Genomic DNA, 13,354 nt, shown 5'->3' on the forward strand with positions numbered 1-13,354 from the left:
TAATTTACATAGCATTTAATTAGCAATGAGTAATAACATCATCTTTTAATTTTACTAGTAAACTAAAAAGTCCAGTTTAATAACACCATATATACTTTATTTAATTATATACATATTAATTATTATTAATGATAAAGATTTACATTTTTTGTAATTATAATTCATAAATATAGATATATATTAATTTTATTTAAATTTTTATGTTAAGTATTAAGAAAATAGAGTTGCCTGGTAATTAGTGGTAATAATAAGATTAATAATTTTATTTAATATATACATATTAATTATTATTGTTATTAATGATAAAAATATACATGTTTGTTATTATTAATAATAAATTTAATTTAATACATTTATTTTAGAAATCTATTTTATTATATTTAAATAAATAAATATTTATATTAATTCTCAATTAAATTTCAAAAGAAATTTAAAATAAAAAACTTCAGTAGTATTACAATTGTAGACCTAATATTTAACAAAATCTTATAGAAATCTTTTTAATTGAGCAATCTTTTTTCATAAACTCAACTTCAAATTAAATCCTGAATCAACATTAATTTACGGATATCTCAATTATTTATTTATTTTTTTAAAAATAAAAACAAAAATAAGATAAAATGATAATATTTGATTCTAATTTCCTCTAAAAAAAATAAATCGTTTAAGCATTTTCAAACTAATTCTGAAAAAACCCTTATTAATAAAAAAATTATTATGAGCTAATAAAATATATCAAAGCTTAAGAAAGTGAGTAGATGTTAGAAAGGAGCATATTGCCTCAAAATTTAATTAGCAACAGACTTGCATTCATTGCTAAATAATATAAAAATAAAAAACAAAATTTTGAAATTTACAAATTACATCAATTGTTAATTTCTATTACTAAATTGTATTTCTTGACGTGAGCAGAGAATCGAGTCGTCTGGATCAAGCCATGTTGAGATGGAAATCATTCATTCATTCATAGCTTAATGGCTCTGAAGAAGAATCACTCACCTGGTCAAGTTATTATTATAATAATAATAATAATTATTATTATTATTATTATATTGAATTACTAAGTTAAATATTGGGACCTTTGGGCCAGAAAAAGAATGGGTTTCTTTATTTCACAGCCCAGCTTGCCCTGCCAGATGAAAGATCTTCGGAGCGTCTCCTCAGTCCTCATGGCTGCAAAATAACTAAAACGGGGGAAACGAAACTAGGTTTCAGCAACTGAAAATTGAACTTCAAATCCTAATTTAATGGCAGGTTCCACTGGCGGCACCGGTTCTTCCAGTCCCTCACCGGCCCCTCCGGCTCCTAAAATTCTATTGGCTAAGCCTGGACTGGTTACCCCTGGACCGGTGGTAGGCAAATTTGGACGCGGCGGTGCCGAAGACGAAACGTTGCCACATCGGTCTCGTCTGCCTGCAATTCAGTCTCTCAATATCCTCTCTGATTCCTGGGAATTCCACATCGATCGCTTTCTCCCTGTAAGTCTCCTGTTACATTTGTGTCTGCATAATATGTAGTCGCTTTATTTTCAATTTGCTGGAGATTTTAAGTTGCTTAAGGTTATGATATAGCAAGAGTGAGGCTGGCTTATGTTTGATAAAAGTTTATGATTTTGTGCAGTTTCTGACTGAGAATATAGATTTCACTGTGATTGGGGTAATTGGACCACCTGGGGTTGGCAAGTCCACCATCATGAATGAGCTATATGGTTTTGATGCGGGTTCACCCGGTGAGTCCTTTATATAGCTTAATATGAGTAACTTGAGTATATTTTAACTGTTGCAAGCTTTAGGTGTGTAATTCGAATATTCAATCGCCTACTAACTTAGAGGGAGATAATTAATTTATAAAATTCTGTTTCCTTGTTCATTTTCTTTATTGTTTGTGTTCTTTAATTAGAGTTTTTAACTTAAACACATCTTTTTATTTCTTTTAGTTATCTTTCTTCCACAATTTTAACTTTGGATTTTATTAATTTTTCCTGAATGTATTACCTTTTTGTACGTCATAAGATATTATTTTGCTTCAGTTAGAAGAATTTCATATATTAAGCTTCATTCTCATTAGAAGGTGAATTTTCATGATTAATTAAGTGGCAATGTTATGTATTTTATGCAAGTATCTAGATATGCTGCCTATATTGAGGGTTAAACCAATTTCAAGTGGTTTTAGTGAGCAGCTTTACCCATTCATCTGACAGCAGTCTAGAAAGAGGGGTAATAAGATGTCCTTTATGGATTAGTATTGATACCAAAATACTATTTGTGCGCATGGAATAAATGTGTGCCGTTAGTGTAGCATCTACTTACTTGCTTGCTTGCTATTGCTAGTTGGAGTTCATATATTACTTGTTATGAGGTTTGCCACTTCCAATAGATAATTATACTATGCTAGAATGCAGGAATGTTGCCACCATTTAGTAGACAGTCAGAAGATAACAGAGCAATGGCAAGACATTGTAGCGAAGGCATTGAACCAAGGATATCTGCTGAGCGACTTATACTTCTAGATACCCAGGTTTTTGCTTATTACCTTTTTTTTTTTTGAACTTTGTACCTTTTCTTTGTTTTAGAGCATCCACATGAGATGTTTTACTCTTATCATGGTATGCATTTTTTTTTCCTGAGATGATGTTATTATGTGGAATGTTAAATGTCCATTTAAAGTCATTGTATATAGATCTTCCATGCAATAATTATGCAATATGTACATCAAGGCCGACAGAACCATATATTTATACTATTAAGCCTAAATGATGATGAATTGGTGAGATGGGCCTTTACTCGTTATTATGTTGAAAAAAAAAAAATCTAGCTGGAACAAGGAACATACCATCCATAACTTCTTTGCAGAAAACTTTGTATATTTTAACTTGCCCAGGCATATAAAAACAGTGGTTCAATTGAAATCTAGTCTTCCAATTGATGATCATTGTTTTGACACCAAACTTAAGGATATATATGCTATTTTGTCTATCACTTCAGTGACATTTTATTCTCATTGTTAGTTTATTTTATTTTTTGAGCTTTATTGACTTATTATGCATTTTTCTTCCTTTCAATTTTGTTGAATATTTTTCAGGAATTGCCTTTTGGATGGAAATTTGTTGTAAGTTAAGATCTCTTTGTTGATGCTTGTTACAATTTTGTTTGTTGGAGATTGTTGAAAAGAAGTTTGCTTAAGTTTGTTCAGTTTGATGAAACAGTGCTCTTCTGAATGCACTTTCAATAAAGCATTGAAGCTCTATAAATTAGTCTTCTAATTAGGGGTTTTGGCATTGGAATGGAAGTTGGTGTATCCTACTAGATAGGCTTAAGTACCTTCTTTTACACATATTTTGTGGCAATACAATTTGAATTTCATTATTTCTTTCGTGCTACTTCCATTTATTATTTCAACACCTTATATGAAGATTGAGTGGGCCTTCTGTACATTCTTGTCTTTGGTTGATTTTTTTCCTCTCAACTTATGTCATTATTTGAATCTTTCATAAGCCTTTATTGCTAACATATTTCTTCTTTTTTTGTTTTGGGTTTTAGTGAATTATCACTAGTTTCTTCAAAATTTGTTTAAGTGATTTAGGCAAACCAAAATTCACAACATAGGGGCAACGCTTGTGGGGGTGGAAAAATTTGGCAATAAGTATTATAAGGTACTTGAAGACATGCAATTTGGTTAGAATTTCTTTCTCTTTTTCATGTGATATAATTCTTCACGTATGCGTTACTACTAGCAATTTAAAACCTTTTTTGTGAAATTGCACCAGAGCTATTCACATAGATTTTGAAAATCCGTGCCTTGTTGCTTCCGTGATTGGTTTTTTCTTATAGATTTGACACTACTGCATTTCTATGTAATACGTTCAGTGGTTTCTGACGCAACATCAAAAGCAAGCTTTGTCATTTGTTGTAGTGAATAATGTAATTAGAAATGTCCTTTCTTTGTTGTAGTGCCATTTAATGGCACAAACATCAAACCATATGTGAAAGAAATCATGGTTCAAAATAATGGAAAGCAATTGAGACATCATGTCATGACAATCTCGCCACCCCCTTTCCCAAAGGAGAAAATTGTTCAAGGATCCAACTCCTTTTTCTTTTATAGAAATTATCTTATAAATGAAATTCCTTCCTATAAACAATTCTTAAAACTTTTATTAATTCTCGATGATAATCATGATAACAATAATAATCTCTTTAGTAATATGTCTAGATGACATATATAGTTATAGTAAAATAACTAATCATATTGCTACTAAGACTATGAATCCTAGAACAACTTAATTTCATAAATAAAATAAAATAAAATAAAATAAAATATTATTTACTAATAGAACTCTATAAATACTTCTACATAATAATAGAATTCCTAAAGAATAAAAATTTAAATTTCCTAATTCTACAATGAATATAATTTCCAAGTTTAGTCTTTTTTTAATACTGCATCACCTTCCCACCCTGGTGCTAATTTCTGACAACTTGAACATTAAGTTGTTGCTTTCCTCTTTTGGCATGTACCAATCCTTGGCATGGTTTTGTTTGTTGTTGAAAAGGCATAAGGCATAGTATTGTTGAGGACTCCTTGTATCTTTCTCTGATCTATAAATTCTGTTCTCGCCCTAAAATTTCTTGCGGAAATTTATTTGCATGGATGATAAATTCATTAGTATCAAAAATGTATTTATCTGAAAAATCTTAATAATAATTAAGGATTTGAATTAAAAGTTATCTAGAGTTTTTAACATCAATTTTATAAAATAAGAAAATTGCGTAACAAAATGAGTTGCAACTTCATGTTCACCATTGTGAGCATTCAGAATTTGCGCCCCTCCAGTAAAGAGTTATTGGATTAAGCATTGAACCTCAAATAAACCTTGATGTTTGTCACCAGACAAACTCATTTCCAATGCTCATTAGTTGCTTCCTGCATACTTGTGCCATTATTGTATATATCAACAAATCAATAGGAACATACCTGTCGAGTGTTTATTGGCATCATTGATTTTCATGTTTATATGCCACTATTGTGCTTGATTGGTTTCCATGTTTATAAGCCATTATGTGCATGATTGGGCAACTATAACCATCTCTGAAAGTCAATTTGAGAGAGTCATTGCCCTATGAAGGAAGCACCGATTTGTAAAGCATCTAAAGAGTGTTACTGATTTAAGGTGAAACCTATTTCCATGTGACATTGTGTAGGAAGGCACGGATGGGTTGAATATGCAGAAAAGGATTGGTATAATTCTTCTCAAGTGCTGCCAGAATAGCATGTTTGGCTTTATTTCATAATTGATCACACAAGGGATGAGGTATGCTGCCTTTAAATATATGAAATAAAATGGGAAGATGCATGCTGCATAATAATGATGATGATCATCGTATTTGCTGCAGCTCCTGATGCTAAAACGTAAGAGGTATGGGGATGAGCATAAGGAGAATCTCTTTGGGGAAGGTGAGGAGTATATATACCATTCCAAAGGACATGCTCTCAATCTTGATCAAAAAGACTGGACCAGGTATCAACTTTGGCAACCCACAAAGTCAGAGTAACTCCTTGGGGCCACCAATGTCACGTAAACTCAAAAATTATGGCATTTTGAATCTGATTTCCATGAATAAAGCATGTAATTGTACGAGGGTGTAGAGATTTTGCATTTGCTTTTCTGAAGAGAACTTTGAATGCCAGCTTTGTAGTCTGTTTTCATAAAACTTATTTTCTCAATGACTTTGTTGTGGACTGCTGTTGATATTGGTTTTAGTTGCTCGAGTACTAATGGTGTTATCGAGCTGGAAACGGCTGCTAGGGAAATAGTGTTGAGCTCGAGAGACTATAAATCTTCACATTTTGTGTTAAATTCTGTCCTAAGAAGGTGGAAAATCTAGTAGAAGTTTTTTTTTTTCTTAAATATCTAGGAGAAGAATTGAATAACCATAAAAGGCTTGAAAATTTTTCAAAATTTCATTTCTATGTTTGCTGTGTTCCCATCACCCCTTGTAAAAATCTCTTTTTGAGCAAGTCTAGAGACCTCTTCAACAATTCATAGAAAAGAAAATGGATGAGAATGAAAATTGTTATAGAAGTCTTTTTTCAATTAGGAGACTGACTCCTATAGGATATCCTCGTAAGAAAAGGATTTCTAATCCTTGCAGAAGTAGAATTTCAATCCACATAGATTAGGAAATGATTGTGTGAGTGTCTATATATATATATATATATATATCTATCTGTGTATTAACACCTTCGAATATATGAAATACGTCAATTTTCATGGTATTAGAGCCTGGTCTCCAAGTTCTTTTTCCTAAGAATTTCTTCCCGTTCCCCTGTTCTTTCCCTCAACACACTGTAACCTAGGAGAACTCTCTAGGGTTATCACGGTACCTCACAGCCACCCTCAGGAGGTGACCCAAGTCCTGATCGACCTCCCCTAAAAGTCCAGTGACCAGACTTGGAGAGAGTGGCCTTCACACGCCACTTCTTTGTTCTGGTTCCTGTTCCATGCGTCGGCATGGGTTCGTGCATGTGGTGTTTTTTGGCAACGTCCAATGGTTGGACCTCCTTCCCTGACGTCGCCCCAACGTGGTGATTTCATCCTTGCAGGCTGTGTTTGGTTTTGAGGCTTCGTTCTTGGTAGTGTTTGAAGATTCTCTTTTTTCGGGTCATTGGATCTGTTAATATTCAACAGCTTGGGCTATTTGTGGACTGTGGATAGTTAAGGTGCAATGGCTAAGGGTGAGACCAAGTCTATAATTATTGATGTAGTCCTGGTGATGACTAAAATTACTGAAACAAATTTAATGGCTTGAATTATTTGGAATGGAACAAAACTATTTGGATTTATTTGAGGAGCATTGATAAAGATGATCATCTCACAAAAGATTCGCCGGATGATGATACTAGGCAAACTTGGTTAAGGGAAGATGCTTGTTTGCTCTTACAACTTCGAAATTCAATTCACAGTGAGGTAATGAGCCTTATGAATCACTGTATGTTAAAAGAATTGATGGAGTATTTAGAAATTTTATACTCTAGCAAAGGTAATATTTGTCGGATATATGATGTTTGCAAAGCATTTTATTGACCTGAAAAACAAGACAAGACTCTTATAGCATATTTTATGAAATTTAAATGTATTTATGAAGAGTTTAATGTTCTGTTACCATTCAGTCTTGATGTACAGGTGCAACTAGCTCAACATGAGTGTAACACCCCTAATTTTTAAATTTATTATTTTGTGGGTAAATATTAATATTTTATTTTATTTAAATTTTAGGAAATTATTTGAAATTTTTCGGATTTTAGAAATCGGGTTCGATTTTCTCAAAATATAAGACTTTGATGATTTTTAAAAATTAATTTAAAGACCACGTGGCAAAACTAAAAATATATTTGGACTCTACGAATTTTTTTGAGTTTTCTAGAATTTTTTCGAAATTTTTGGGCCTCATTTTCGGTCCCAAAGCAGAGTAAAAATTCAAAATTTTATATCCTGAATCGGACCAGCCGAATTGAACTGGACCGGATCGGACTGGTTGAATCAGACTGGCCAGTTCTTTTTCTTCTTCCTTCCGTCGCGCGCCTGACACTCCTCCTTCCTCTCCCGTTTTCTCTCTCCTCTCACCTTCTCTATCCGCGTTGCGGCCACCCCAGCCCTCCCCACTCGCCGGCTCGCCGCCCCAGCACCTCTTCACCACCAGCCAGCGCTCCAGTCCGCTAGAAAAAGTGCGTGAAACCTCCCCAACGCGCAGCGTGTCGCTTTGCCTTCCTGGCTAAAATCCGGCAGATTCGGCTATTGATCGGATTGGGTCTTGTGTCAAACCTCATCTACACCTCGAAAGCTTTCCATAGACACCAAGAATACTAAAATCCATTTAGCGGTTTGCCCAATTTTTATCCGGGAAGTTTTAGCCCATTTCGACTTTTGGGCTAGATTTCTTGCAAACCATGAACCCCACGAGAAAACCGAGAGTACAGGAGCGCTCCACTCGTCGAGAGCTTCGCGGCAATATAAATTTCAAAATTTTCCAACACTGTTTTTCTGTGGGTCCTACGAAACTTTGTAATATTTTTTCGAGCGCTAAATGAGCTTAGAAAAGTTCGTAAAAATTATATACTAACCCCCATGTTGTGGGTTTCGTGTAGGTACCTTCAATTCGTGGAAATTCAACGGTTGCCCGGGTCTGTAAATTTTGGGCCAGACAGACAAGTTATTGAAAAAGTCTTGGAATTGGGTCGAGATTTTGGCTACTCCACTGTTGTCAGACATCTCGAGCGCGTTCCCGGGGTCAGAATCGGCATAGGTAAACCTGAACCTTACTTTTTCTTAATTATCTATTGCTTGAATTGGATTAAAGATCCATAGAATATTCGTGTTAGCTTAGAAAATTATAATTCCTTTTGCATTAGCTTAGTAATAATGCTAAGGACCGCGGGGTAGAGTTTTAGAATTTTTAGAGCTCATTGGGGTAGTTTTTGCAAAAGGGTTAATTATAAGGACTAAATTGTAATTTTTCATATTATGATTGTTGACTGTTTGGATGGGCCCAGGAGGGGCTGTGTGATGTGATTGAGTTGTGGGTATATGGTTTGTTGATATAGAAGTGCGTTTTAAGCCTTTTTGCAGGTTTTGTAGGTCCTAGGCGTGGGGGATACTCTGTTGGATTTTCGGCATGATTTAGGACATCTTTGGTCTTTTCTTAGTTTGTATTGAGTCAAATGTATTAAATAATTATAATAAAATTGTAAGGTGAGCTGGGACAGCAATCCTCACCACAGTGACTTCGGTTGAGTTTATGAGTAAAATATTAATTTTAATTGTAATTTCGATATTACTATATGTTCAAGCATACCTATGCATCAATTGTAAATATGTATCAATGTAGTTAAACACTAGGCACGTTTTACATTGCATTCATAAATGTTGAAGTGCAATGGATATTGTTTGTGGTAATTTGGAACAGTGTGAGTGCGTGCCGTGCATGTAATATGGTATTGGATATGGACAGGACGGGTAGACACGGCTTGAGAGACACTCGTTGGGACCCGGTCCTGTGGGGTTGACACGGCTTGAGAGACACTCGCTGGGACCCTGTATTTGGTTTATTAAGCGAAAGTCTGGCTTGAGAGACTCGCTGGCAGAGGTTGGATTAAGAGGGCTGTATAGGGGATCAGCTCCCATATACGTATTGTTTGACAGTGTTGGGTGTGTGAGTGCTCCAAATTGCCTTTTTGCTGTTATGATATGAATTGTATGAAAATTATGAGAATGTTGCATATCACTCCACAGGTGCATTAGCTTTAGATAGCTATAGAGATTATGATTAAAATTGATATTTTACTCTCTGAGTCGAACACTTACTCCTGTTCATCTATTTTTCCAGGCTACAGGAGAATTAATTGTCGTGGCTAACCTGCTCTTCTTCTTCGCAGGTCCATTGATAGTATTTAATATGTTTGTACCATTGAGTTAAAATCTTAGACTCCACATGTGTTAGAAGCACTTATTTTATTTTGGGCCTGTATTATAAAAGTTATGTTGGACCTGTGAAATTATTATTTAGCATGCATGATGGGATTGGATGAGGGAGCTGAGCTCCCATTTGAATTATGATAATTTGATTATGAGGAGGGTGAGCTGAACTCCCTAATTTATTATATATATTGTGTTTACAGGTAGGGCAAGTCAAAAACTCCCCGTTAAAAGGTCCATTTTATGGTCGAATTTTGTCCGGTTGAATTCTTGAAATTGGGCCCAAATGGGCCTTAGAGTTGGGTTTAAGAATAGTTAGGCTTACTATGGGCCTCGGGGGTTTTAGGCTGGCCCAGGTCCTAGTGCCGGTCCGGCCCATAGGTTGGGTCGTGACAATGAGCAAATGGCTGTTATGAGTTTTCTTGCTGGTTTATCCTCAAAATATGAAACTATTAAATCTCATATTCTCTCTGGTTCTGAGATTTTCTCTTTTCATGATACTTTTAGATGTGTCCTTCGTACAAAAAGCACTCATTTTTCACAACCTACTAACAGTGCTCTTTTTAATCTAAATATAAGTGGACAATAGGGAAATAGAGGAGGATATAGAGGAGGAGTTACTAACATCAGAAACAATCAACGTAATGTGGAGGCTAGTTCTAATTAGGACTCAGGAGGAGTCATTTGTTATTATTGCCATGAGCCTGGACACACAAAATGTAACTGTTTGAAACTTCAAAGGAAAAATCAGCGATCCTAGGTGACAAATATGGTAACAGAAAATTCTGCAGTGTCTTCCTTCTTTAAAAAAACTATCTCAGTGTTTGCAGAAGAATTTGCACAGTTCTCCCAGTATCAGTCATCTCTAATGCTTACCAATTCCTCAATCACTACTATCTTTGAGTCAGGTAAATTCATTACATGCCTTGTGTCCTCCTTATTCAAATGGGTCATTGATTTTGGTACAGCAGATCATATGACAGGTAGTTCTGATCTTTTATCTGATTTTTAGTCTTTTACTACTCCTTCCACAGTCATTTTAGCTGATGGATCTACTTCGTGTGTCATTGGTTTTGGAACTATGAATTCAACCACATCCATTTCTTTGTCATCTATCTTATGTCTACCTAACTTCTCTTTTTATTTACGCTCTGCTAGTAAACTTACTCAGAACTTAAATTGTTCTATTTTCTTTTCTTCCTAAGCATTATTTGTTTCAAGATCTTACGACGGAGAAGATTATTGGTAAAGGACATGAGTCAGGTGGTCTCTACATCTTTGGTAAATGTGAACTGCTATTTATTGCTCGCTCTAGAACCTTAACTCCTCTTAAAGTTCATTGTAGATTGGGCCATCCTTCCTTATCTACCTTGAAGAAATTATGTTCTCAGCTTCAGTCTTAATTAGTACTAGAATGTGAATCATGTCAGTTTACTAGGCATCATCCTTTACCTTTTGTGCCTAGAGTCAATAAATGAGCTTTATTCTCTTTTGAATTAGTTCATTTTGATATTTGGAGTCCTTATTCTATTACTTTTAAACTTGGATTTAAATATTTTGTTACTTTTATGGATGATTATTCTCGTGTTACATTGTTATATTTAATTGTGAATCGTTTTGAGTTATTTTCTATCTTTAATGCTTTCTATGTTGAAATTAAAAATCACTTTAATACTTTTGTACGTATGCTAAGAAGTGATAATGCTAAAAAATATTTTTCTGCGCACTTTCAAACCTATATGACTCAAAATGGTGTTCTTCACCAGTCTTTCTATGTTGATACACCATCTCAAAATGATGTTGCCAAAAGAATGGCTATCAAGTTTACCAAGATTGTCAAATTTACCAAGAATGGCTATCAACTGACCAAGAATATCAAGATTAAAAGAATATATCTATAACCCAATAATCAATCCTGAATCTCCCTAAACATACAAATACAAAATCGTCCCAAAAAAAAATCATAATCCCTCCATGAAGTAGGTTGGCCTGACCTCAACTAGACTTGATAAAGCGAGGAGAGGACAAGCTATGAAAATAAGCATTGCTAGAATTGGGATCACCAAAAGAATATGAAATGTTAAAAATAAAACTATATCAACTCAATGAGCGAATAAATAAATAACAAAGGGGGAATAGATAAGGTTTTTGTACTTAATAGTACCAATTCTACTATGCTAAAATAAGTCAGCTGAATAAATATCATATAATTCATGATCTGAGCTAAATAAAAATTTATGCTGTAAAAATATTGCTAAATTAAAGTTATTGGAATAACATAAAATCTATAATATCTTCATACACTCGAAATATGTTTCATGTAGATAATGCTGGCATCTCAAGCGTATATAATAAACTCTGATAACCTTAGAATAATGCTGACATCTTGGGCTCTATGATGACACTATCGGCCCAAGAGCAATAAAAATACTGGTTATACACAAGTGCAGAGCTACCCTCAAAGGGCGACCACCTGATATACGCCCCAAAAGCTATGTGTATATCAACCGCTGTTCCAAAGACAATATAAATACAAGCTAAGTTGGAATAATATCATCCGTCATCGAGGTGCTATCTATTCTGTGCATATATTGAGTGTACTTGATTATTTATTCAGCTGTTCTTCTAAATCTCATTTTCTTTAATAATAAATACATAATTACCATTATCCATTCTCATTTTTGCATAAAGAAAAATAACATACAAAAATATACATTTAATAAAAATTACTAGTGTTAAATATTTGTCCACTCACCTGGTATTGGAGATAATGATGAATTGAAAGGGAACGATCTAACTGACAAAGATGTTCCTAGAACCTACATCTGGAGCAGGATTTCCTACAGAAAATTATAGCAAGAAATTGGAATTTAGGAATGAAGCTACAATTCTGAAATGCTATCAAGGTGCCTAATATGCAAGAATTGTATCCTAAAATTCTAAAGAAATTCTGGCAATATTCCAGCATAAGTTGGACATTCCCCTAGTTTTGCAAAGCTTCAAGGAGTCTCAACAATAGCACAACATAATTTAATATAACACCCATCCAAAGCCTGTATAATTATATAAATTTTTCTACCCTATTCTCCCTTTTATACACCCCTGTACATTTTCATTTTTAATATTCCTTTCTTCTCCTTTCAAAATTACAATTCCATGGGCTATTTGTGATGATCAAAATTTCCAATTATCCTCTCATTCTTAACACAAAATGAAATATCAGATTTCAAAACAAAGTTCATCGATTTTACATAGGAAGATATGTACATTCATTTGTATTAATTAAGTTCTTATTCCCAATATGAAAATTGACTAGAGTTCACTCATACTATTTAACCAACAAATTCTACATTGATATGAAAATATATTGGCATTTAATTTAACATTAAAGGGGAAAACTGCAACAAGATATCACTTACCCAATGCCAATTGCAGTTGAAAAATACTGAAAACAGAAGAACAGAAGAATTTGGGATGGCCATCACATGCTGCCTTCTTACTACCACCTTATGTCACTCATTTACCACTATTTTCCCTCTCCCTTTACCTTCTTTCATACTTAGCTTACACAATTTCTGCTTAAATAATTTCAAGTTAGAACTTATTGGGACTAGGAAATGAAATGGGTTTGATTATTGGTCTTGGTTGGACTAAAAACTTAACCAAGGAAGGAAATCTCCATCAACTACCCTTTTATTCAACTACTAGCTTTGATTGGGGTAATGGGAGAATTCAATAACAATTAAAGGAGGCCAGGGATGTTGGTAGTTGGCTCTAACGACATTGAAAATGCCAAAATCCAAGAGGAACAGCGACAAAAGCTCTTCTATTTCCTATTTGTATTTTGTTGTTTGGTTGGAATGGACAAAATCAACTCTAATT

General features: G+C 34.1%; 2 protein-coding genes across 27 annotated transcripts in view; one reads left to right on the forward strand and one right to left on the reverse strand.

Moving 5' to 3' along the window:
* LOC110660410 (uncharacterized) overlaps positions 1–13,354 on the reverse strand; it is a 243,950-nt gene that overhangs the window by 208,035 nt on the left and 22,561 nt on the right. The gene's annotated exons all lie outside the window — the stretch shown is intronic.
* On the forward strand, positions 1,101–9,610 carry LOC131178715 (uncharacterized). Of its 17 annotated transcripts, none has more exons than XR_009147674.1 (8): positions 1,102–1,478; positions 1,621–1,729; positions 2,402–2,517; positions 3,082–3,108; positions 5,202–5,311; positions 5,394–5,518; positions 8,146–8,303; positions 9,384–9,610. XR_009147674.1 is itself a non-coding variant. In XM_058144264.1 (6 exons), the coding sequence occupies exons 1-5, from the start codon at positions 1,248–1,250 to the stop codon at positions 5,289–5,291; spliced, it is 573 nt and encodes a 190-aa protein (XP_058000247.1). In that variant the 5' UTR covers positions 1,103–1,247; the 3' UTR covers positions 5,292–5,311; positions 5,394–5,724. The 17 variants fall into 17 exon arrangements, 5 of the variants coding, with proteins under 5 accessions (XP_058000249.1, XP_058000251.1, XP_058000252.1 ...); XR_009147675.1 differs by lacking the exon at positions 9,384–9,610 and adding an exon at positions 8,627–8,953; XR_009147673.1 differs by lacking the exon at positions 8,146–8,303.

Source organism: Hevea brasiliensis, chromosome 3 (genome assembly GCF_030052815.1).
Source record: "Hevea brasiliensis isolate MT/VB/25A 57/8 chromosome 3, ASM3005281v1, whole genome shotgun sequence".
In the NCBI taxonomy this organism is placed as follows: Eukaryota; Viridiplantae; Streptophyta; class Magnoliopsida; order Malpighiales; family Euphorbiaceae; genus Hevea; species Hevea brasiliensis.